The 27,353-nt window shown below is 35.1% G+C and overlaps 1 protein-coding gene across 4 annotated transcripts; it reads left to right on the plus strand.

The window, feature by feature from the left end:
- LOC129945410 (uncharacterized) lies at positions 1-27,343 on the plus strand. 4 transcript variants are annotated; one of them, XM_056055149.1, is made up of 4 exons: positions 21,047-21,171; positions 21,262-21,369; positions 21,448-22,302; positions 27,228-27,343. In XM_056055149.1, the coding sequence occupies exons 2-3, from the start codon at positions 21,343-21,345 to the stop codon at positions 22,252-22,254; spliced, it is 834 nt and encodes a 277-aa protein (XP_055911124.1). In that variant the 5' UTR covers positions 21,047-21,171; positions 21,262-21,342; the 3' UTR covers positions 22,255-22,302; positions 27,228-27,343. The 4 variants fall into 4 exon arrangements, with proteins under 4 accessions (XP_055911123.1, XP_055911125.1, XP_055911124.1 ...); XM_056055148.1 differs by lacking the exons at positions 21,047-21,171; positions 27,228-27,343 and adding an exon at positions 1-137 and having other exon boundaries at positions 21,448-22,643; XM_056055150.1 differs by lacking the exons at positions 21,047-21,171; positions 27,228-27,343 and adding an exon at positions 13,470-13,540 and having other exon boundaries at positions 21,448-22,644.
- Positions 27,344-27,353: the final 10 nt, after the last annotated feature.

The raw sequence follows: 27,353 nt of genomic DNA on the forward strand, positions 1-27,353 counted from the left end.
ATCTGTTTCATTCTCAGATTTAGTTTACTCGTAGTAGTTCTGTGCAACAGGTCGTACCCAACAATCTTTGAGTTTATCTTTCTGTGCTTCGTAGTATTATTAACATAAACTATAAACATTTACGGTCTGATAATAAGGTAAGTTTATTGTTTGTAGTTTTTTTTTTGAATGGTTATGACTGCTGAACAATGGTGTAGATATTTATAATTTGTTTTTTAATATTTTGAGAGCAAGATAGCGGTAGTCAGCCTTCAAGTCTTCTTAAGTGGCGCGACTTCGTTGATAAGAGTTTGTTTTGTAGACTTCACTCTCATATGCATTTATTTGTACATTTTTTTTTATACATACATAAGTGAGTTTCTTAGCACAATTGAGCTTTTGATTAATGCTGATGCTGAGTAAACGTAAGTCAGCTTTAAAGAAAATTATATAAAGTACTTATAGGTACATAAGTAAGTACCTTCAACGACGATAATAATATACTCTTTTTTTAAATAACAAAAATATAGAATTAGTTTTTCAAACACAATATATTCATTTATACAGCCAAGGTAATAAAATCTAAATTATTTAACTTTTCTTTGTTAGGTGTTTTGTTTGTTTTGATTAAGCAGTAAATCAAAGATGAAAGAAATTAGAACTTTTGAACTATCTGGCTATCCAATATTTCCGTTAAAAGTATTTTTATGATATGAGAAATTAAAATAATTAAATATCTCCAAATGTTTTTTTTTAAATTTTTCAGCCAAAACATAAATTTATAGATTTACTGGTATCGATAGAATATTTAACCTAATTTGTTTTGAAAAATGGAGTTTTCCAAAACAAATAAATAATTTTAAAAGTTTTTTGACGAATTTTATTTGGAAAACAAATTAAATTTGTATTATCAAAGCAAAAACATTCAACTTTTTAAATATGACGTATTTGTATGTACACAGCTGGCCAAAAAATTAGGTGCAATTATTGTGTTTTCATATAAACTCAATTATTTCATATCTTTTAATATTCAAATATTACTTTAGAAATATTTTTTATTGGACTATAAAATATATTTAACAAAATATTAACATTTAACGCTATTTAAATTGAGTTATTATATATATGTATATTTCTAAAAATCAAAAATTGTCGTTTGTATACACATTTTGATGCTTTTTATCATAATTTTCACCTTTTTTTTATACCCCGAATGTCCGCCATTATTTTCCAAAACTTTTTGAAGTCGGCGTGGCATTGACTCTACAAGCTTTTTACCTGTTTTTTGGGGTATAGAATACCATTCCCTCTGAACAACATCCCACAATTGGTTCACATTTATAAAATATTGGCCTCGTGGTTTTCTCTTAAGCTCATTCCACAAGTTCCCAATCGGGTTGAGATCTGGGGATTGACTTGGTCAAGAAACAATGGAGATTTCTTTCTCTCGACACCAATCTCGCACAAGACCCGCCGTATGTTTCGAATAATTATCTTGTTGAATTTCGATCCGAGAGGCATATTCTCTTCTGCAAATGGGAGCATAACATCTTCCAAAATATCCCTATACCCGTGTTTGGTCAGGATGTTATTGATACGGAATATAGTGCCCACACCATACCAGGAAAAACAGCCCCAAACAATAATATTACCTCTAACGCGTTTAATAGTCTTTTTGGTATAGCGTGAGTGTCGAGTGATAGTCCTTTCCATTTGATCGTCGGACATTAAGCCCTGAATCCAATGAGAATAAATTAATTTTTGTTACGTCACTCCAGAGTACATTACACCACTTCTTAGCTCCTTCAGGTCCACTCCAACTTCTATGGCTGGAGGCAAATTCTTTCCGTGATATTATATTATTTGCTCTTAGTAAGGGGACTTTCCTGGCTAATCTTCCTGGTAGATTGAAGTTCTGAAGTCTTCTGCGAATTGTGCGTGCACTGACTTCGTTATTTATTTCGGCGTATATAGTCCGTGATGAAGCAAAAGGATTTTATTTCGCTAAAAAGAGGATCCGGTGATCAGTAGTAATTGGTGTTTTTCCCCCCTTTTCGCGCAATGATACGGCCTTGAGAGCATTTGTTACGAAATTCCGAGGTCTTCGTAGGGCTTCCGCTAAAAATGTATACGTTTTACCTTCATTCCTTAATTACAAAACTATACTTTTTTCTTCAGGTGAACAGTGCAAGTTTCTGCTCATATTAAAACTCGAATATATAAAAAAACTTATGTCTTTAGATGAAAAAATAGTTTTAATAAAGCTACCATAAAAGTTAGTACCAATGACAAATTCTCCAAGAGTAACTCTTGTCATGAAAAAGTGCTTCTTGAATTAGCCGTTCGGATTCGGCATATAAACTGTAGGTCCCCTCCATTCCTGAAAACTTTACTCGCACACAGGAATGGTTGAGAGTTGTAAGTCACTAGGCCCTGGTTCTCAACGGACTGTTGCGCCACCCAATTTATTTATTTATTTATAATTTTACATCAAAGTCAACAGAGGTGAGCAAAAATTCAATCACACCTATTATTTTGACCAGCTGTGTACATACGTAATTGCTTTTGAATGATTACTGTCTAAATTTGATAGTTATCTCTTTGGCTCTTTTATTATCATCTACATCCCACAAAACCCTTAGCATAATTTCTAGGGAACCATTTACAAAAACTAGACTTACGGCTATGTTTGTGCGTAGTTGTCATAGAAGAATCTTCTTCGTATTTTAACCCCATCTAAAAAAGGGGGTGTTTGTCTCTCTATACATAGGGCTCGATTTAGAGGTCTAGAGGTCTCGAGGAAATAAAGGAGCGGAGGCCCCCTCGCCACAAATTATTTTCATAATAAAGTAAACCATTTTTTTTTCACTCGAGTTCATCAATAAATATTTTATTGTAAACCAAGTAGATTCCTTTAGTATTGAACAAACATACATAAATATTAGAGGAAAAATCGAATCGAGGACTTTTCCCTCTTAGAACCGATTGTGAAAACCTCAAATCCACAAGAAGGACTCAACCAAAATAAAGAAAATATAAAAAAATGAACCCTGGTTTGATAAAGAATGTCTAAAAGCTGGTAAAACATGATTTGCGTGGTTGAGGATCTTTCAAAACTGCACCCAAGGATTATTTAAGGGTTTTTACATAAAGACCAATAAGAAGTTTAAAGAGCTTTGTAAGACTAAAAAAAGGTGTAAGCTGAAAAGCAAGCAGTCCGATTAGCATCTTCTAAGAGCTTCGCTGATTTTTGGAAACTGGCTAGGAAACTGAATGGGAAACGTTTTACTATCCCCACAAAACTGTCTTCAAATGTAAAGCTTTCTCATTTCAAGGGTTTTTTAAATCCTATAATAACGCCGACAAAGTGGCAATTAGTAGCACCTAGATTCGAAGTCGACTTTCTGGACTGTGCATTTACATTTAGCGAGTTGGAAGAAAAGTTGAAGACGCATAAAGATGGAAAAGCAGCCGGATCAAATGGTATTCCAGTTTTTTTTTAAATATTGGTCTGTTATTCTGAAAGAGCACCTTATTAACTTTTTAATACAGTTTGGAGAGGGAATTGTGGCCAGATGCTATTATATTTTCAATCCACAAAAAAGGACTGTTGTTTGATGCAGCTTACTACAGAGGGATTTCCTTTTTAAATGCATCTTACAAGATATTTACAACGATAATGGATAAGCGTCTTGTTAGTTGCATTGAGACCGGAAACTTGCTGAGGGAGTTCATGGCTGGATTTAGACCAGGATATTCAGCAATAGATAATTTTTTTATATTCAGGAGCTTGGCAGAGAATTCCTTGAAACAAAGGAAAAAACTGTATGTATTTTGTATCGATTTTAAAGCAGCTTTTGATCGAAAGAGGTGCACTATTCTATAAGCTGTATAGTCTTGAGATTTCATTGAAGTTTGGTCGCTTTCTTGAGCACCACCAGAGAAGAACTCTCAGACTGGTTTGAAACTTCATCGGGAGTGAGACAAGGTTGTACATTAAGCCCTATCTTGTTTGCGTTATTCATTGCTTTTAGACTACCTACCTGGTGGAGTGGATTTCGCAGGGATGCGGATTAAGGTACTTCTGTTCGCAGATGATATAGTCATGTTTGCGCAATCACCGGAAACTCTTCAGCTCATGAATAACAGGGTTTACCAGTATTGTCAGCTATGACATTCAATAGTAAATATAGATAATTCCAAGGTTATGGTTGTTAAAAGTGGTGGTGGACGTACATAATGCATCAAATGAAAAATGGAGCTATGATCGCGAAAATATTGAATGAGGACGAGTAAACAATTATGGATATATATAAGGCGAAAATTGCTATTAATATGACCTTTAACCAATGCTTCATGAATAAGTGTATAGCACGTAGTAGCAAGAATAAAGTATTTGAAGCAGAAGCTGAGAGCATACTTTTATATGGATCGCAGGTATGGGGATGTAAAAGTACAATTCGGTTGAAAAACTCCTAACGCACTTTATAAAAAGAATATTTCATTTGCCGAAAAACACGCCAAACTACGTAATAATGCTGGAAACGGGTCTCTTTCATTTGTTTATAAAAACATTGAAGTTGCAAGCGGACTTCTTGCTTAACGTTTTTAAAATTAATGATTCACGGGTCGTGAAAAAAGTGGCCACAAAAGCCATACAAGATCAAAGCAGTTGGCATCGAGAGTGGCAAGATCTTGCTGAGGAATGTCAAATTAATCAACATCTTGTTTGTAGCGTTAAATCGCTCCAAGATATTGTTCCAAAATGTTGCAAACAAAGCGATTTCGAGACCACTCATCTTTTGTAGAAGGTGAGTTGCTTCATTCCTCACGATGTCTTATTACTCTTTAATAGAAGGTACAAAAAAATACATATCAAAGGAAAAGATGTTTAATAGTATTTACTAGTATTGCAATTTGAAACAAAAATTTTCCGAAGTCTATATTATGGAGGCCCCTTGTTTGTGGAGGCCCCGGGACTTCAGCCACTGTTGCCCTCCCCTCAATCTGGCCGTGTCTATACACATGGATCCCTATGCCATCTAAAGTTTTTTCACGGGTACTGCCTCTTGCGAGGAAGTGACAAATTCTCCAAGAGTAATTCTTGTCATGAAAAAGTGCTTTATCAAATTTGCCGTTCGGCAAAAATGTAGGTCCCCTCCATCCCTGACAACAGTAATCGCACACAGGGATGGTTGAGTCACTAGGCCCTAGTTCTCAACGGACTGTTGCGCCACCCAATTTATTTATGACATACACATTAGAAGTAGACGTTTCATTTCCGCTTTGCAAAACATATTAATTACTTCCACTCTGTTAAATTGTATTATTCTACAATGATCAAAAGAAGTTTTCATAAACTATACCAAATACAAGAAAAGTAGGCGCACACCACGCCCCTTTGATGTATATCCTAATGTTTTTGATGTGTGCCTTTGTGTGCACATCGACTCGTTTAGCTCTGCTTATTTTCACTGTTTTATAACATTTAGAAGTGTTAATTTTAACTCATATTTCGTTTAAAAAAGTAGTTTTACACCACTCCCATGAGTGTATAATTTGTGTGTCTAGATTAATTTTAGTGTTTTCATATGTACACCTACCACTCTACTTAATGACTAGTATATTTTTGTGGGTGAATACCACGCCCCTTAATTGAAAATCACAATTTTTCGATAATTTTCTTTCTTTCCATTACAAAACCATCCTTTGTGTGACTATGCGACATCGAGAAGTGCTTCATAATTTTGAAGATAGGTCAATTAGTAAATTACGGTTTTATGCAAATTTTGAAGTGCTGTATCTCAGAAACGCTGAAAGTATTGGAAGTTTTGGCTTAATTGGTTATCTAGTTAGAGAAGGGTTGCGATTCGAGAGCTAGTCAAACATTTGAGAACGTAAACTCTTCTTAAACTAACAAAATCTGCAACAGTGTAACAGACAATTTTGCATTGTAAAGTATTTGGCTACTGTCAGATTTGACAGTTCTGTAAGATCTGAAAGTATTCTGTACTTAAGTGTAATGTTAAAGAGCTTTTTAATTCATCAAGACAGAAATAACCATACAAAAAAAAACTTAAAGTGTCAACAGAATTTTGAAACCCTCAACAAGATGTGCCTTAAGAACAACCTTAAATTTGTTTAAATATTTACATAATGGCTGCGTTCAATCTCGTGTCGGATAGGGTGTCTTGGATAGGTGGTCTTCAAGAATTTTTGAAATTTCTTGAAGAATTGTTTTTCGCCGGGTTTTTGGGTCTCGGAGCTGATCCTCGCAAAATGGATTTATGTTCCCAAACTTAAAAAAATGGAATATAGTGGTTCTTCTTTGGGGTATTGAATCATCTGAAAGAATAACTTACCTTTCCTTTCAGCGACCTTATTTGCTTGTAGCCCCGCAAGCTGTCCGGCTCTGTCTGCTTTTATACATAAAACCAAAAAAGTTTCAAGTTTGACCTGTAATTTGTTCTACCTCTGGAACAGGATGAGGTTCTTCAACTTCAGAATGCTGGATACTAGACTGGAGGTAACACCTAGCAAAAGGGTCATCTACGAAACGCAACATAATAAGTCAATTTTGAAGTTTAAAAAAATATATCATAAATACCACAGAAATTCTCGGATACTTTTGGATTCCTTTTTCAACATCTCCGTTGATTTTGATCAGCTGTTATTTTACACGAAAAACACTAACAAAAAGGTATCCGGATACCTTATCTGTCTGAGATTGAACGCAGCCAATAGCTTAGTTTAAATCAGGATTAAATTTATAAGCATAGGTATGACTTAACTTGTTTCAATTAATTCACCGATATCTAAATAAATGACAGTTAAGAATTCGATCCGCGGGTCGATCCCATTCGCAACTTTCTCTTTTCCACCTCCATTTTCTGATTCACAGTTAAAAAAAGAACTAAACACTATTAAATATAAAATATCTATACAAGCTAATTAATTAAGTACTGAATTTAATTAATCTCAATTCAAATTCGATCTCGTACATGACAAGCAAACACACAACACAACAACCCCTAACATATGGTGGCAATGGCTTAACAGCAACATTTAGAAGATTGAATATGACAAAACACATGGTTAGGCCATGAATAGGTCGCGATCATTACACTTAGTCATACATTTATTCGAGTACTATGTCATAGTCCAATGCAATACTCCATACAATCTACAATAAACGCGACCAACTTTTTGAATGTCCATGTTGACTGTCGAGCATATGCTTATATGCGCGCTTGCTCTAAATAAGTTCAAGAGCCTATAATCCGACAGTTTTGTTAATGAGTCGTTTCGTTCACCAAAAACCATGCCAACAACTTACGAGTATATCCGAATGGGGGCCAAATGGCAGGCTACCCAACCGTTCATCGAAAAAGGACACTTGAATAAGACTCAAGTGTTAACTTTCAATTAATGCCACGATATTTATAGGCGATGCATAGTAGTAGAAAAGCAAAAGACCAAATGTTAAACGCAGCAGCAATTTTATATCCAAACTGTGTCTTGTCTGTTGCGCCATGTCATTTTTATACATTGAATAGGGTATAGTGGCGAAACACGGAGTGAACATATGTTTGACAGAAGTCTTTATACAAAATATTGGTTGACTGCAAGACTGAGACTATTTATCACTATCCATAAATGAGAGATCTTCATAATAGGAAATTTTTTGACAGCTAAGCTTATACCATGACAGAACTGACACTTCAGGGGTGATCATGTAAACTGAGCATAACGTATTCTATTCATAATGAGAAATGCGCTTGGCATGTGCAGCAAATGGCGCTATCTGTGTAACAGATTTGAAAAACATCTGACAGCAACTGAGTTCTGATGATAATGGGTGTTTTTTTTCAAGTGCTTGAGAATAGAAATAATATTGGTGTAAAGTTTGTATTAGTCAGTACTCAGTAAGCTCGGCAGGTCTTTCATCATTTCTAAAGAAAAAAGAAACGTCTACCAAAACCGAGACGTATACCATCGAGACGTTTCGTGCGACTAGAAAAACACCCTCTATATTTGAAAACATGAAGTGAGTGTTAATGTAGTTAAAGCATGTGAGCCTACATACAAATAAACGAATCCAATAGATAGATAATGTTTTAGTGATTTGTTTCTTAATGGTTCTATAATTCGACCACATAAGTTAAACAAATTTGGAGAAGAATCATTCCACGATTATATTTTAAGAAAAACCTTTAATTTCCATACAAAGCAAGCACATTTTTTTACCCATGTGCTTTTAAGTTCAGAAAATTAAATTGAGTACCAAGACTATGGAATCGCCTAAAGTAAACATAGGTCAGGTTAGGATGTCATAAGGGTCTTAAAGGTAAACCAATATTTTAGTATCAGATTGGAAAGCTCTCAAAAATTTTATTCCAATTAAGGGAACTTCATTGGAAAGTTTACTGGAAAGTAAGTCATGAAAAATCTCCCTAACTGTCAAGTCAAAGACTTACAACTCTCAACCATTCCTGTATGCGAGTAATGTTGTCAGGAACGGAGGGTACCTACAGTTTATATGCCGAATCCGAATGCCTAATTTTGAAAAAGCACTTTTTCATGACAAGAGCATAGACAGGGATCGAACCCAAGACCTCTGGCATGACAGTCCAACGCACTAACCATCATGCCACAGGTCAAGTCTACTAATGTCAAAATGTCAGCTAATAATGGTTTTTTTCAACTGAAAGGTAAATTTTCTTACTTTGTGATTTGTTTGTTAAAGTTTTGTACAAAAGTATTCCTAATCATGTTGGAAAAAGAATAATTACCTGTCCAAACGGTGTTTTTCTAAATAATAATTTAATTGTCAAGTAAAGTTCCAAGTTTGAAATTAATGACTTGTTTTTTGTGTTTTTTTGTGAATTCAATTGACTGCAAGTACATAAAGTCCATTAAGTTGTCTGAACTTGTTGTTTCGTCACTGCCATAGTTCTATGAGCGTTCCAAAACTAATCCTTCAAACATTTTAAATTTTAACGACTTTTGTTACATTCTGTCTGTGGTCTGAAGACCAAGTTCTTCAAGTGTCATTGGCTGCGTTCAAACAGATAGGGTATCCGGATTCCTTTTTGTTAGTTTTTTAAGTATAAAATAACAGCTGATCAACAACAGATGAGATGTCAAAAAAAGAATCCAAAGGTATCCAAGAATTTCTAAGAAGCTATTTGGCTCCGAATTTAAGAAGGTACTTATGATATATTTTTTAATTTTCAAAATTGACTTATTTTGTTCTTGTTTTGTAGATGACCAGTTTGCTAGGTCTTACCTCCAGTCTAGTGTCCAGCATTCTGAAGTTGAAGAACCTCATTCTATTTGAATTTTGACTTCGGAGCCAGGCTTGCCAGATTAGGCTATTTATCGGAAATTGGGCTATCTTTTTTTTGCCGACAGCAATTTCAGTGTGTCAGCCCAATCATAATTGGGCAATAAATAGCCCAAATCTAATCTTTGACGATTTTATTTTCCGTACACATCAATGATTTATATATAAATCACTTTTCTGCCTCTAAACATACCCTTAATGCATTTCACAATTTGCCAACACTTTTTATTCACTGAACATACTCATTGGTTTTTACATGAAAAAGAGAAACGAATACCCGAAAACTACAAAATTTTTAAGAAAATTCGTTATTTTAGTCCGAAAATCGGCCAAATTTTAAGGATCTACCCTTGGAGATAATAAGAAAAAGCAAGAAAACAGTACAGAATATTCAAAATTTGGAAGAACAATGGAATAAGCTCCCTTTATTCGATTGGAGTCCGTTTTTTCCCTCTAAATTTCCAACGAAATTGGAAGAATTTCGGACAGAGTTGACTCTGCATGTAAAAAACATTTCAGGTGCATTAGTTTTCGGGGATTTGGCGTATTTCGTAATACAATTGTTAACTTTACCTGTGAGCAACGCTGTAGTAGAAAGAAACTAGTTCAAAACATGGCAACCCTGTTCGGAGCTTTAATGTTTCTCTGCTTCTTGTGAACAGCTGAAAGTTGTTTTTATTTTTTGACAGCTATCTCAATACAGCTATCCAACTCGTTCAACAAGGTATCTAAAAATCCACCTGTCCAAGATATCCTATCCAACACGAGATTGAACGCAGCCATTGTCACGAATGTTTGGACTTTTTATTTAGTTTTACAGGTCGTTAGAAATTATTGAACTATCAAATTGCAAATATCAAAAATTAAATAACGAAAGAAAAATAATGCTAGTTTGTAAAGAAATAATTCACTTTAACAGTTCAGTTTAGTTGCGGTTTGTTTCAAAGCGTGATTATTTGACACTTTAACAATGAGTTTAGGAACGATGCGATGACGACCAAATATCATTTACTATTTTCCTGCCAGTTTTTAAGCAGCTGATTCTATTTTGTCAACAAATGATTTGTGTCTCAATTTCATTTCAATGCCAGATTTCATTCCAATGACAGATCTCATTTTAATGACAGATACCATTCCAATGACAGATTTCTGACATAGTAAATGTTTTTGGATTTCATGAATTAAATTTCTTCAATGACAAAAATTTGTAATGATCGTTAGAAATGAACTGTCAAAATAATTCTAATGAATGGTTTCAATGATATAAACGATAGCTATAATTTTCCAGTTTCAGAAAACATAAGGGACTTCATTTTTTGAACGTACATTTTGACGACTAGTTAGTTTTTAAGTGTAATGTACTTATTTCAAAATCGCAAACCTTCACTTTAAGTTCATAGTACAAAAATTACCAACAAGATTTTTGTCTACAAAACACTCCTAAGGTAAGCTACAAGTCACGATTTGTATTGTAAGGAAATATTACTTTTTTCTTTTACAAATTGACAAACGAACCCTTTTACAAAAAGCATTGAATGAAGTTGTGCCGAAAATAAATAAATCATAGAGTAATAAAGTTCAGCTTTCAGTTGAATAATAAAAACATTATCAATTGTCTTTTTGACAGAAGTAGATTTGACTTGATAGTTAAGGAGATTGTTCTTGACTAACTTTCCAGTCAGCTGGCAGCTGGCCAATCAGATAATAGAAACCCTAACTTATATATCAGCTGAACCTGCTCAAGCTAAAATCTTTTAAAATTTTTAAATGTCACTAAAAATGTTAGCAAGTAAAATCTCTCCAAACAAAGTTGCATATACATGAAATATGTACCACTTCACGATTGTGCCTTTAAGGAAACTACAATCCAACTCAGAGTGTGGGAAAAGTACCAACATTTTTATATTCCAAACCTTTTAATCGCCCCCATTATGCAGCCGGCTGGATCGTTCGGCGCGGCTTGCATGGGACATGACAGTGATTAAGGTCTGACTATGACGCTAACAACATCCACTGATTATACATCTTATTGTAACTACTTGCATAAAAGAGTGTGAGCAGTCATTATCCCACCCTTAACTACCTTTGCAACGAATGTGCAAATTGGAAGACTCGTTGTCCGCCTTAAACTCAGACTCATCCTCTGCCCCATCCTCATCTTAAGCCTTAGCTAGGATTCTTTTTTATATTCTGATGATGCATCATCCAACTGTAGACTTACACTCCGATTTATTATTTATTCTTGGATGCAGCTCGCAATTGTAGAAAATATATTTTACCTAATCACTCTGTCTTGAGCAAATTGCTTAGCCATTTATCATAGCCAGGATCAGTGCCATCAGTGCTCCAAAGCCAGTGCCAATTCCAGACAAACATATTTGGAAGCCTGTAGATAAATTTATCGACTCACACAGTTCATACCTGCGCAGCCCACAATTGATTATATTAGGTGGGATATTCCGTCTTCGGGGAGTCGTTTCTCTCGCATTCGCACGACGAACCTAGTTAGCGAAGTCTTGAAAAGATCCTATTTTTGTATTTATCTATGCGCCAGCTGGGACTTTTGCTATGCACAAATTCACCTGTGTTTTCCAGAGACGATAATAATAGCAAATGAATAACTTCTTGCACCTGCTCATAAAACTAAAAACATCACCAAGAAGTGAGAAAAAAAGGAACATTTTCAACCGACAGGATGCTGAGGCCAAAGCCAATGCCAAACAGACGGCCTCGACTACGACGATCGACTACGTTATAAAAACTCCTCTCTACCTTCTTAGCCTTAGCTGTCTTTATCGAGCCTGGTGATTATTTATTCTGGCTTTTCTGCAACTTTGATAATAATGATAATAATTGCTTCGTCGGATGCGCGAATGGCAAAACGGGCCTAGCGCATTGGTCCATTGGAATTATTAAGATGCGAAGTCGGCTTTCGCATACCTCTGTAGGCAAAGATAGAAAGACACAAGGTGTTTCTCTCCTAGTCATAGTCCAAGTCCTAGGTAGGTTTATCGTGAACCTATGGTATGACTATTTGCCGGGAAGTTGAGACGTTTGATGGCATTCCATTCTAGACAGATGTTCCGTATTTAGTTTCACCCTTTTGCTAGCTCAATCACAAATCTGTGATGTGATGGCGACGACCAAACGTTGGGAACAACACAGTCAATGGGGTTGAGAGGGAGAAGTCAAAGTCGATAACTATTTGCAGGTGCATTAAGCTATTTTGGTTTATAGAGTGAGTGGATTGCCAACGATTAAATATATCCATGCCAGATGAGCTGAAGAACTCTGCGGAGCTCATATTATATGGAACTGAGATGCAGAGTCATGCAATGGAGAAAAGTGCTACAGCGATCTTCTATACCACAAGGAAACCTTAAATGCCACAATTTAAATGATAGTTTTCGAACCCCATTTTTGGCCGATCATCTGAAAGCTATTTTTTCAAAACTGAAGACATGCGCCCCCCATGACCTATTATAACAACGATAAAAGCATATCATTAATATTTCTATGAATGGTCCAATAATATAAACAACTGCACGTCTTCGGCACCGAGATAAATCTTTTGCTGGCTGCGTGGCGGCGGAGTTCCTACAGCTACAGCTACAGTTTAAAACGAGTGGAATGAATTCTCGCATTAGTCCGCCACATTACAATCATCAGCATTGCCATAATAATTTGTCTTTGAAAATGCTATGGGGTCGTTCATTGTAGAACTTTATTCGGCATTCACGTATATGGCTTCTATTACAGGGTGGATCAACAGCGACGAGTAAGTCAGTTCAATTCAATTTGTTTGGTCTTCTCTAAAGCTTTGGAGTTCATTTTAGTAAATTTTCCAAGTGTGTTGCACAGCGAACCTTAAAAAGAAAAGAAACAAAATCAAAAATAGGAGAATTATTAAAGTTTTTTTACTTTTCAAATTAGTAATTAACCTTTGACCCACCCTGTATATGAATGTAAATGTATTGTGTGCATTATTATGAATATTTGAATATATTTTCCCTTGGCCGACCATGTACTCAATTAATTAAAAAAGTAATAAAAAAAAACGTCCAGGCATATTTCCAGCCGGGTTGTATTCAATAAGTTTTATATGAAATAATTTAGTTGTACACAAACTCTAACGGTTCGTGGACTTACAATAAAAGTACATCTGGGAAGCCCTTTTAAATTTTTTGTTTATTATTTCATCCAGCCAATATTGGGGTTCGTAATTTTGTATTTATTGTCATTTTTCTTAATTTAATAAAAACATTTATTTATAAACTGAGTTTTCTATTCTTAAGCTCTCATTACATCGCTTAGAAATAAAAACGTCAAAAAATAAGTAGTTTGACGTTGAGTTCAATTTAAAAGTCAAATAATTTTTAATAACTGAGTAGTTCAGTTCAGCGTTGTCAAAATTAAATTAAATAAAATTAAATTACAATTTTTTGAAAGAAATTTTATATTTTCTATCAGCTGATTATTATTTGACAGAAAACCTTATTTGTGTTTCAATTTTGTTTTCATCCATGAAAAGAATTCCATTTGAAAAAGTTTTTTTTTCTGACATATTTCAATGAGAAAAGATCTTTGCTGTTATATTTTTTGAATTTTGTACTGACAAATTCTTTCTCATTGTCTGCGTTCATACTCAGACAGATAGGGTATCCGGATACCTTTTTGTTGGTGTTTTACAGCTGATCAAAAACAGCTGAGATGTCAAAGAAAGAATCCGAAAATATCCAAGAATTTCTGGGGTATGTAGGTATCTGACAGAGCAGCTGATTCAAATGGATGAATTTCAATAAACTTGAAAATTGATTTCAGCTTTTTGCATACGTTGGTCAACAAAAAGCTACAAAATGTTTTTGAGGATGTTCTGTACATAATAAACGATGAAGAAGCTATTTACCTCCGAATTTTAGAAAGTAATTATTATCTAGCAACTTCTGCTCATTCGGAAATGATATCGAAATTCTTTCAAACTATATCTAGGTATTGTCACTTCATAATAGTCCTCGTTTCTATTAGGATAGTTTTTTGTTAAACGTAAATCGTTTAAAACCGGAGATTTCGCAAGTAAATTATTAATCGTATAGAATTCCAATTGAGCTAAGAGGAAATTTAACATAGAATACAGATTAAGGTTATCTCTTATTTATTTAATTGTTACGCACATATCAATTTATCATCGTCCGACGAATCAATTAAATTATCCATAAAATGTTTTATCTTACAACAATTTTGATTTCTCTGCTTTATGTGAACAGCTGAAAGTTGTTTTTATTTTTTGACAGCTATCTCAATACAACTATCCACCTCGTTCAAAAACGCAGCCATTGCTTAGGGCGCTTATAGCTATCATTAAAAATGTTTGTCATTTAACAAAATTTCCTCATTAAAATTTACCAAAATATTTTTTCTGGCAGAAATCTGTCATTGGAATTGTGTGAAATTGGAAGACAAATCAGTAGAACGATTTGTTTCTTTTTTAAACATAAAAGTGTCAGCTGTTCAGGAAAATGAACTTCAGTCCGGAAAATAGAAAAATACATTTTTAGAGAAAAATAAATGTGCAACTACACCTTTTTTCTCAAAAAAAAATCGTTGTGTAGTTTCCGATCGATCAGCATACATATAATTTTCATTTCTAATCAAAGGAAAACACTGTCAAATATCGATTCAAAAATTGTTCAGGATTGATTTCAATGGTAGCTATAACTGGCCCCTAAATCAGTTAAAGCTTTCATTGGAATTTTGTTTGACAGTTCGGTTAAAGTGATCATTGGGAATTTCTGATTGGTGTTTCTAATTGACTTAGGTGACAGTTATAGCTATCATTAGCTTTCATTATTAAAAAATTTGTTTCGGGATTTAAAAACCATTAAAAGACTTAAATTTGTTATAGTTGGTGTCGAAATGAAGGAACATAATAATTCCAAACTTATCATTTTTTAGTTTTCAATGATCAACTCTTACTTCAAATGCTTGATTTCAATCAAGAAATTTGTGTTCCATGACAGACATTTTCATGAAAGCGAACTGTCAAAAAAATCAAACGATTTGTTCAATGGTGAAAACAATAGCTATACTGGTTAATTATTGAAAGCAAACTCATTGATATAGGTTTCTATGGAAAATAGGTGTCTATTTAATGAGATGTCATTTTGACATTCGAAAACCAAAATAACGGTAAAATATTCGGTGACGTTGAAAATGGCTTTTGGTGAATGTGCCCCTGTCAATATTTTGAGACATTCAATTGAATTGTTCGGACTCTAGTATATAATAACTCCGATAGTATAGATCACAATTTTTGAATACTTTTGTAAAAACTTTATTAAGTTAACAAAACGAGTTCAGCTAAGCGATTATACAAGTTAAAAGGCTGATAGAAAAGCTGATCACATATTTACCCGTTAATTTTGTTTTTATAGTGATAGGAAAAGGAGGAGTGTGATAGGGAATTTACATTCGTGAAGTACCGCAAAAGAACGGTTCTCTTCTATGAAACTGGCAAAACAACCGAATTTGGACTTGAGGGTACACTGATGAGTATTCATAGAGTATTACTCCGTCTCCATGAATATTCATCAATTAATTATTCATTATTTCACTTGAACCGAATCCATTCAAATAATGTCAATAGAGGAAACCTCAAGCTACATCACGATGATGTAAATCAACAAAGGACTTCATTGTCACCAATATTATTATGAACGTTCTTTCTTAATTGTGTTTTCATTATATTCATGTTTGAGTAAAGTTTCGGAAACATCTCAACTAAATCATAAAATTTCTTTATTTAGAATAATATTTCGAAATGCCAGCAAAGTACCAATAACTAAATATATAGAAATTCATTGAAGAATGATTTGTGGTTCTTTCCCCAAGTTGTTTTTTTTCAACTAAGCTCGGGATGTTAATCAAGAGAGAAATTGGCAATGTGCTCTCTGTATAATCGATTTCTATGAGTACCATTTTCACAGATAAAAAAACAGCATCAAAAAAGGGATACTGGCACACTCCTGGTAAGAAAGTGCTGTAGTTGGGGTTCGAGTTGCATTAGCAACAACCAACAAGTCGTAATTTCAAGTATTATTTCTCTTTCGGAAAATCAATGTTTTGAAAACGACTTAATAAATTTTGTTCTGAACTCGAACAATTCATCTTTTGGTAAGATAATCTCCTAAAAATGTTAACCTTTTTCAAAAAAAAAAACAAAAAAAAAATAATAATACTTTTTTTAAGAACTGCATCAACGATCTTAATAAAATTATAAACAAAATGCAAAATAAAAATGATATTCATAGATTTTCGAAACATTGAAAATTCAATACCTCAAAAACTGGATTTTTGTTTTTTCTTCAAATTTCCATAGCGACATTTTATAGTATCATCTCAGACAACGAAGGGTATTATTATTATTATTATTTATTGAACTATACATAAATGTACAAAACAATACTTAAAAGCTAATAGCTACCAGGGCTTCTAGCTGAAATGGTTAAAGTAGTATTTTTGGATGTTATGATGTTTTAAAAAGGATGGGAAACTTTGTTGAGAAGGTGACGGTGGGTGAGCTGGGTGTGTCCAATCCTCAACCTGGTAAAGAATTTGTTCATAATTGCAGGCGTATAGGTGGGGAAGATAACTTGGCTGCAATTTCGGTTGATGGAAGAATAGTGGTGATGATAACGAGACCAATCTATTATTTTTTGATTATGTAAAATGGAGCAAGTCAATTTTAAAATATCGTTTTTGGTAGGTTGGTATTTTGATATAGCTAAATTTCTGTTCCTAGCGGTTATTTTGGCTTCGTTGTCTGCGTGCTCATTGCCTTTTACACCGATGATGTGACCTGGCCCCCAAAAATGGGGCTAAAGTTAAAAGTTATGACTGTTTTTTTCTTGGATTTGCAGGCGAATTGCGTGGCTTTTAAGACCGCTAAAGCTTCGGTTCAGAAAACAGAGAAGAATATTGGTAGCTTTTCTGTAGAAATAAGATTTTTGTTTCAATCCACAATTGCGAAAGATGTACCTTCTTCACATATTGAACCATCGGTAAAGAGGATATTCCAATTATTTCTGATAAAAGGATTCATCAATTCCTGAAAATGCTAAAGATATACCTCTTTCGGAATTAAATCTTTTTTTAATTTGAGCGAGTGTAGTGTTGATGAATTCCTACACTCGTTTTTTTTTTTTTTTTATTTTTGGTTCAAAGCCGATTTTTCTGGCATACATTAAAGTTATGTAGTGGGCTGATAAATATCTTATATGGACGGATTTACTGTTGACAACCTATGCAAACGAATAAAGGACAACGAACTTCGGATATGCACATGGAATGTTAGGTCCCTTAACAGACCACGTGCGGCCGAAGTATTTCCATCCAGGAAATACGATTGGATGGGCCGGAAAAAAAGGGGAATGAAAACTGCGATATTAACCATGGGGACTGCTACCACGAAAACCAACAGCTCTTATTTGGATGCAGCTTTGTCATTTGAGCCAGACTTAGGCAAGAAGTCTTGAGCTATAGGTGCATCAATGAGTGCCTTATGACCATACGCTTCAAGGCTAAATTCGGCAACATTAGCCTGATATGCGCGCACGCCCCCACAGAAGAGAAGGATGTGACCACCAAATATATGTTCTTCGAGCTCTCAGACAAAACTTATGAGCAGTGTCCTAGCTACGATATTAAAATTGTCCTGGGCGATTTTAATGCCAAGCTAGGAAGGGAAGACATCTTTGGTGGAATAACCGAGAAGAACAGCCTGCACGACAACACTTCCGACAACGGATTCAGGCTCATAGATTTTGCTGCGGGGCGAAACGTCATGGTAGCCAATACGCGTTTTCCACACCTCAACGTCCACAAAGGAATTTGGAGTTCTCCAATTCAATCTACCATCAACCAGATTGACCATATTGCGACCGACGCAAGACACGCTTACAGCATCATGGATGTCCAAACTTTCCGAGGAGCTAACATCGACTCGGACCACTACCTCGTTGTAACCAAGGTAGCACTTCGGGTTTCCAGACCCAAGGCAAAACAAGGAGGTGCTGGGAGAAGGTACAACGTCGAACAGCTACAATAGCAAAAGATCGCCAAATCCTTTTCTGACCGAGTTTGCCGCCAACACAATTAATCGAAAACCAGTGGCAACAAGTGGCCAAGATGCAATCAGAGAATCCGCCTCTTACCTGCTGGGTTTCAAGAAACCACCAACAATGAACCCCTGGTTTGATGAGGAATGTCGGCAGGCAAATGCAGCCAAAAAACAGGCACGCAAAGCGGCGCTGCATAAAAGGACAAGAGCTCTATGAGCTGAAGACGCAAGAGGAACCCCGACTACTCAGAAAGAAAAAAAGAGGGCATCAGAAGAAAAGAAAAAGCAAAGACAAAAGTGGAAACATCATAGTGGAACCGATGTCAATGCTGAGGATATAGAAGGACCACTTCTGCAGACTGTATAACGGGGACGACAAACCGAATTCCGCTATCAGGCAGGATCATCCATTCAACAATCCCGTCCTCCCGACTTAGACGAAGTAAAGATTGCCATATCTAAGCTGAAGTCCAATAAAGCCGCTGGAGCGGATGGCTTACAAGCCGAGGTCTTTAAAGAAGCTAGAGAGAGGTCAAAAAAGTTTTTAAACAAGATGGTGCGCTGTCATGTGATTTTTTTAACATCGTGCTTGAAAGAATAGTGCAGAGCTCACACGTCAATACTAGAGGCACTATCTTTCAAAAGTCAGTCCAATTACTGGCATATGCTGATGACATTGACATAATCGGAAGAACTCAGCGTGATGTCATTGGGGCTTTTGAGAGTATTGAGGCAGAGGCGGCAAAAATGGGTTTAACGGTTAATGAGGTCAAAAGAAAGTACATGCTGTCGTCAAGAAAGGACCTACAACACTTGGTCAAAACGTCACCACCGACAGATGTTACTTTGAGGTAGTCAAGAACTTCGTCTACATAGGCTCCGCTGTAAATGCGGAAAACAACAACATATAAGACCCTCATCATCCACGTCCTGCTATACGTTGCAGAAGCATGGACTATGACAAAAGCGGATGAAAGCACCTTGGGTCAGTTCGATAGAAAAGTTCTTGGTGTGATCTACGGCCCCGTATGCATCGAAGGGGAGTGGAGAAGAAGATGGAACGACGAGCTATACGGGCTGTACAGCGACGTAAACTTAGACAGAAGGGTAAAATTCCAACGACTAATATGGCTGGGTCACGTAGAGCACATGGAAATCAATGCTCCGGCCCGGAAAGTCTTCGAATCCACACCCACAGGACAGCGCAGTAGACGAAAACCACTGATCAGGTGGCGCGCACAAGTGGGAGGTGACCTCACGCAACTTGGAGCGTGAAACTGGAGACATCTAGCTAGGGACCGAGCTAGATGGAGCAGTTTGTTGGGTGAAGATCTAGTTCACACAGGAATGTGGCGTCACCTTATGTAAGTAAGTCTACGAAGTTTGAGTAGCATTAAATTCACATACATTTTCGACCCCAATTTAAGAAACTATCATAAACTTCAATGACTTAAAGCTTAAAAACTATAAATCCTAGGGGTATGGTGCTGAAGCCTTTTTTGTAGAAAATTGAATTTTTTATAAAACTGTACGGCACTTTTTTTCTTATGCTCTTGTCATTTTCAAAATAATGGCCCGAAAATGGGAAGTTTATGAAAAAAGCGGTTTAGTGACACGTGTTGGTAAAATGTAAGAATTAAGCCTTTAATTCTGAGAAAACCCCGTCTTGTAAAGTTATAGGAGCTATTTAAAGAAAAAAGATCAAAGTAGGAAACATTTTGGGGTTTCGTGGGCGATTACTAAATATTAATTTTAAAAGCTTAAATTCTCAGGAAATAAAGTCGCACTCTAATATATGTCCTCCAAAGTCTTATTAATTTTTGCTAAAGTTGTCCAAGACCAAAAAATAATTTAGGTCGTTCAAAGTAACCTCTCCTCCTTATTCACTTTTCCAATAAAAGCTTATTATTATGTTATGCCTCTCAGTATATCGATTATTGTTATTATTGTAGTACAGCCATATAAGTCTTTGGAAAAACAATACCTTTTTGCTCTATACCACCTTTTCAAAGGTCTCTGCTTTGCCACTCCAGTCTTTAAAGTATCCATATCTAAGATATCTCAAGCATGTAAAGTGCACTCGTTTGTCATATTATATACATTGAGTGACGATGATGACGATGACGATACTTCAATGCATAAAGAAATATGATTCCTGATAGCTTTGCCTTCAACAGATAGAAACTATGGACGGACACATTGTAGAACATTATAATCTTTTTTGTTGCATGGGTGCGTGGTGGTTGTGGATAGGGCACGGCCGACCTTCCTGGTCTAAAGTAACTATAGGAATTACTTAACAGGGAATGGTGGTTTTTCAAACTTTATCAGTTTAGGGTAAACAAAAACATAGTGGAAGCTGGGTCTGCCTCGTATAGTGTCACAGAGCTCCAAACACAAAATGTACTTATAATTGGAAAAATCAATAATCCTCTCCATGGAACTCGTATATATGCGCTATACCCACCTACCTACCAAACCTACGTTACTTATGGTATGGCCTTTGGTTGGTTTGTTTTGGTTCCAGAACGCACACGCAAAGAGCACTGGAATCTCTTTTTCCGTCTAGAACCGCGATTTTGTAATATAAATGAGTTGTTGTTATCCACTATCCACCTGGTCGTACTCCAACAGCAAAGAGAGTGGTTCGAGGGTTGTCCTTCTTGGCAGTCAAAGTATTCGGGTTGTTATACGAATTTCGGCAGTGAACAGAAATAGTCTAAGAAAAATTGTAAATTAAATAATTTATCTTTCTTGGTTCTTCTAAATAAATAGAAAATGTTTTTCTTCTTAAATTCAAATATACTTTTGTTGTTTTCAGAGAGTAGAGTACTATAAAGCTTTTTGCCAAAGTCAACTTTTATTGAGGACAACCTAACCATCAGAGCCAGACACACAAAGAATGGGGGAAGAAAATGTCCAACAAAGGGTAAGTGTCATCATTTCTTCACAATATTTGAAAAGTGAATTTGTTTTTTAAATTCTCGATTTATCTGCCTTATTTTAGAAGTCTTCTCGAAAACGTCGAGCACTGCTGTTAAGGGAACGTGTGACAGTCATAGAGATGTACAACACCAGACCACGTCCGAATTATGACACCCTCGCCAGAATGTTCAACTGTGGTCGCAGCCAAATCAAAAACATTCTCCGGCAAAAGGGACAGATTCTTCAGGAATACCACAAGAACCCCGAGTCGGAGAGGGTACGTCGGAGGGTACCTGCAATTCTTTTGACCCTAAATCGATTGGTGGATGAATGGCTTAGAAGAGCCTTGGGTCATAAGATTCGAGTCAGTGCAGAAATGATTCTCCAAAAAGCCGTACAAGTTCAACAATTCCTCGACTATGAGGAATTCGAGCCGACAAAAGCTTGGCTTCGATCTTTTCGACGACGACATGGATACTATCGAATAGACCTGCGCACCCTCGAAGTACCCGAAGACCGAAGTAAATCTCTCAAGATCATGGACATCTTTGAAGAAATCAAAAACAGTATTGATTTTAATGTAAGACGTGAAACCGAACAGAAATTAGTTCGGGAAAATAGTTGTGATCTAATTTTGGACCAAGATTCAGAAATCGATTCGAAAATAATTGTGAAAAACCAGAATTGGGATGATTCCTTAGAAGAATTTCCATCCTCGGAGAATAATGAAAATGAAACAGTTGTGCTAAAGGACAATTCCGATGCACTCGACTACCTTAGACCTCTGGAGGAATTTGCTATGTTAACGGATAATTTTCGTGCAATTGGTCTCATATCGCAATTGGAGGCGATATTTCGATCCAAGGCTAGAGCCACTGAAGATGTTTGATGTGAATATAAGAGATAATTATGTCAAAAAAACATCTGCAAACAAAACGTATGCTTCCAAAAATGTTTGTTTTGAAATTCTTCCGTTTTTGAAAATTCACTTCCATATATTATTATTATTACTATAGAATTGTATGTGAGTTTGTGTGTGTTAATTATAATGTGTACATGTAGATATATTTTTTAAGTTTTTTAATTTTGTTTTTAAATTTTAATTTAGTAAAATAGTAAATATGTATAACAATATCAATATATATACATAATATTTAGTGAAATGCACTTTTATAAGAATACAAACTTGTTTAATTCATTTTTACAAAAAATAGAACAATTTAGCGTACTCGAGTGTTATGTGAGTGTGGATAGAGAAAGCAAAGCAAATTCCTATGTGATAGAAGAGTGGAACTATGTGTTTGTATTTAAAGGGTGTTTTTTCATTAACTTGAGATGCCAATAATTTTTTTACGTTTTAAATAGATATTAAAAATCGGTTAGTGTTTGTTGTCCAAAATTAATCATTATCATTTAATTTTAATTTTTTTAATTTCGTTCTTTTACAAAAATAAATCTCAAGTTACTAAAAAAAATATCCTCTGCAAATGAAAAATATTTCACAGCTTTCGTTACTTAGTCACGAGTTAACTCACAAAAGGTCGAAAATATAAAATAAGTTTTAAATGCATGCTGTTGCCCACATAGATCAACAATCGTAAACTTCCAGTTTTTAAGGTATACTCTCAAAAATTCCCTAGTAATCAAAAACAGAGGCATGCAAGCCTCCTGATAGATCACACTATAGGATTAAAGGTAGGTGCGAAGCTCCTAGATAAAATCTCTAAAAAAGGTGGAATATTGTTTATCTTTTTATTTGTAAAGTTTGTATGTGAAGATTTTGTTTCATTGAGTTTGATACGCCATATTTCGGTCCAAGCTCTCACTCTGGCGACGGCATTTTGTAGTTTTACTGCTGCCTTAGACTTAGAGACACATTTGTCGGGTACCAAAATTGCGGTTTTATCAGCAAAAATAGCTATTGTGGTGTGATTACCAACTGGAATACCCCTTGTGTATAGTAAATACAGGGTAGGACTTAGGTCACTTCCTTGTGGTACACCGGCTTCTATTTTCTTCAATTCCGAATATTCTAAGCAATCGGTCTGAGATGTACGATTTTAATATTTCAAAGTACTGCCTGGGAAGATCCCTTTGCAGTTTGTACTCAAGTCCCTCATGCCAAACCTTGTCAAAAGCTTAAGCAACATCTAAGAAAATAGCTGAACATATTTGTTTTGTCTTCTAATGCTTTTTCTATTACATCTGATATTCTATGAACTTGGTCTATCGTGGAATGTTTATTTCTAAAGCCGAACTGATGGTTTGGGATTAACCTTCTTTCTTCTATGATTTTTCTTAGAGTCTTGAGAAGCAGTTTTTCAAAAACTTTTGCCATAATTGGAATAAGCGATATTGGTCTGTAAGCCGTCACTTCTGTAGGTGGTTTACCTTGCTTTGGTATGACAATTACCTCAGCAATTTTCCAATGGTGCGGGACATACCGTTGCTTAAGGCATGCATTTATTATATATTGGAGTTTTATGAAGGCTTTCAATGGCATATTTTTCATAACCTGAGCAGTAATTAAATCGTAACCTAGTGATTTTTTATTTGATAGTTGATGTAAACACATACTTTTTATTTCTTTAAGTCTTACAATTGGTATTTGATTTTCATCTATGTTATCAACAAACTGTAAGCTATTTTCAGCCGCGTTTGATGAGTATGGCTTAAAAACATTGACAGGATGTTCAGCGAAAAGGTTAGCTTTTTCTTTCTGGTTACCGATCCATTTCCCATCTTGAGATTTCAACGACGAGTTTTGTAACTGCGGTCATTTCAGGCGCTTGGCTGCTTTCCATAGCGAAAAATCGGTTGAAACATCAGTCGTTAAATTCCTTAGGAATGTACTGAGTGAATCATTTTTGAATTTGTAAATTTGTTTTTTAAGATTGTTACTTATACGACTTAACGTTGTTTTATCATCTGGAAATCTAGTATTTTGCCATTTTCTTCGAGCTCTTCTTTTCTCTATTATCAACTCTCTTAGCTGTAAAGGATATTATATTTCATTTTGTCTTCTATTTGAAAATGTTGGAGTACATCAGCAATAAATTGTTCCACTTCATGGTCAATTTGCTCGATTGTATCCATGGGAGATCTTAAATTTATAAAACTTAAAAGCCTTTCTCTAAAATCACTCCAGTTTGTTTTCTCATTTACAAGCTTTGGATTACTTTTTTCTAGTACTTCCGATTCACTTAGTGATAGAATCACAATTACCTTCGACTCTAATGTGATTTCGTTTGATTCCTACGAAAAAGTCAATAAGGTCTGGTATTTTGTTAGTATCGGAAGGCGACCTGGAGGAATAGAATTCGCAATTGTTTTTACGGCCTGCTTGAAAAAGTCTTTTGCCTTTTGTTGATATAAGTCTTGAACTCCAATGGGTGTGTTTCGCATTGAAGTCTCCACCGTCCAAGAAAGTTATGTCCAAGAAGATTAAATAAATCTGTATAGTAATGTCATCTTCTGTCGGGAAGCGCCTTGGTGGGCAGTACATAGCTGCTATCTAAACTCTTTCTTTTTCATACCAATACTAATAATTGTTACTTGCATAATTTCACTAGTAAACTTGGTTACTTCATAATGTTTTAAGCTTTTTTTTATTTGAATCGCCGATCCACCTTTTGCCTTGTCAACAGGATGTGGAGCGTGGTAACATGAATAGTGTTCTATTACATTATCTAGACTTTGTCCATTGGAGAAATGAGTTTCGGACACCAGGCAAATATTGATATGTTCTAGATCTAAAAAGATTTTTAATTCGGACGATTGTTGTATAAGACCGTTTGCATCCCATGTAGCGATCTTAAGTGTTCTGTCCATCATTGTTTTTTAAGAGCGACTTTTTCGATTAGTTGTTTGATATTAAAATCCTGTTTATCAATTCTTTGAAGAATAAGTTGTAGCATTTCTTTTATGGAAGTCTCTTCATTCTTCCACACATTATTAACAATCTGAGAATAGGGTTTCTTTTCATCGCTTTTACTTTGAACAGCCTTTGTAGGCGGTTCCTTCTTAGTATTGTTTTCAGCAGTTAAATCGATATTTATTGTGTTTCTGGGTTTGTCTCTAGCAGATGTATTTTTTTTAACTCTGGGAATTTTTTGGCAACTAGGCAGCCTCTATAGCTTGGCGGGTTATTACCCTGGTAAACGTTTGCACTGCGGAACAACTTTAGAATTCGGAGTGGTTCAATTTTAACAGCTCTGCACAAGATTGATCTTACTTTATAAATCTCGTCGAGACTTTGTTTGCTATCAAAAGTAAGCATGATTAAAGGCAGTAACCTCTTACTTGTCATCGATTCTCCAGAGGAGTTCTTAATTGTTATTATTAATTAAATAGATTGACTGCATCAAGGGCTTGGAAGCCTTTTTGTACAAGATCTTCTACTACTTCCTCGGGAGAGCACAAGGAATAAAGACCTCTGACTACAACTTTTATTGACTTTGTAGCTATGTTCTCATATGAGTGCGATTGTATTTGGTGTTTACTCAGTTCTTCAGTGACAGATCTATACTCGTCAACTTCTTCAACTGTGAATTTCCAGTTGTCTTTGTTGTACAATGTGTATTTGCAAGCTTTTTTAGTACATTTTAATGTATGGCATCACTGAAACAAAAAAAAAGTAAGGAAATGTCAAAATAAAGCATATTTGCGTATGTTTTACTTGTATAAAAATAACGTACAAAAGTTCCGTCTTCTTTAAGGAAAAGTTAAGCCACATATTTTCTCAAATTATTGATATTTCATAATTCATATGTAAAATTCGATCGCATTAAATTCTTTGACACTTGAATCCTTCAGTTTTTAAAGTCACATTATATCAGAAAAGGCTTAGGCACTAACTTTAAGTCTAATAATCCATTTTTGAAAAAGTTTTGAATAAGCTAAGAAGGTCCCTTATTCTGATCCCACCGATTTATTAATTTATAATGGTTTAAGGTCCAAGTACACGTTGCGTGATAGTTGGTGCGTAGGAATATTTTCAAGAGTCCTTAGGTTCAATCCCTTCCGGCTCCACCTAAAGTTTTTTTTCTTGCAAGAATTACCAAAACTCCAACATGTATTTTTTATCATGAAAAATGTTTTCTCATGGGGTTTTCATATGTAAAATCAGATTTCCACCGAAAGTTGATTTTTTTGACGCATGGAACACAATTGGAATTGTTTTTATTTATAATTGTTTTAGTATTAGTGCAAAAAAGGTTAATCTGCCGAAAATCCAGGTCTGCAGATTTGTTCTTAAATAAAGAATAAATCAATTCATTTGTCCTCATGGAATGCAAAAAACAGGAGATTTAAGAGATCTAGATCAAAAATAAGTTGATTTATTCTATGAAAAAACCACATCAGCATAGAAATGTAAATCCGCTCCATTGCTGACACTTGGAAACAGGAATGGTCGACAATCATACTGCTATAAAATTCTTCAAAGATATCTGGTGGTTGAACTTCTGTTGTTAAAATGATAATGACAGATTTCGAGGTTAAAGGGTGTTTTTTTACTAACCTGTGTAGTCCTGACACTATATAGACAAGTTTCCTTTAAAAGAATGATAACTTTTTTAAATATGATTTGTCTCTATTCTCAACACGTATAAATTAAATCAGTTTTCCTAAGAGATGTGTCCAAGTTTTAGCTGCTTCCATTTATGAAGGTAAAATACTTCAGCACTTTACAGGTTTTAAAACACAAACACAAAATACTGTGAGTGAGCATCTAAAAATGTCTAAAAGTATACTTACAGCAAGAGTGAAGTACAGTTTTGTGATGAATGCAGCACTGGTGTTCTAGTTGTTGGCACTAAGTATTAAAAAAATGCAAAGTGACTTATTACTTAGTATTTTCAGAAATCATCACCATGAGGACCTCAAAATGGCCAAAAAAATTTAAAATTCAATTTAAAAACTGGATAGAACATAACATAAGCCACTTCTTTAAGAACATTTTACATAGGTACTCAAAATTTGTTTATG

The sequence above is a fragment of the Eupeodes corollae genome, chromosome 2 (assembly GCF_945859685.1).
Source record: "Eupeodes corollae chromosome 2, idEupCoro1.1, whole genome shotgun sequence".
Lineage (NCBI taxonomy): Eukaryota > Metazoa > Arthropoda > Insecta > Diptera > Syrphidae > Eupeodes > Eupeodes corollae.

What these genes read in the sequence shown, in the direction of transcription:
- LOC129945410 (XM_056055148.1), top strand. Translation starts at nt 21,343, where the DNA reads ATGGGGGAAGAAAATGTCCAACAAAGG. An exon ending in AAGAAAATGTCCAACAAAGG is followed by an intron (nt 21,370 to 21,447) that starts GTAAGTGTCATC and finishes GCCTTATTTTAG; the next exon opens with AAGTCTTCTCGAAAACGTCG.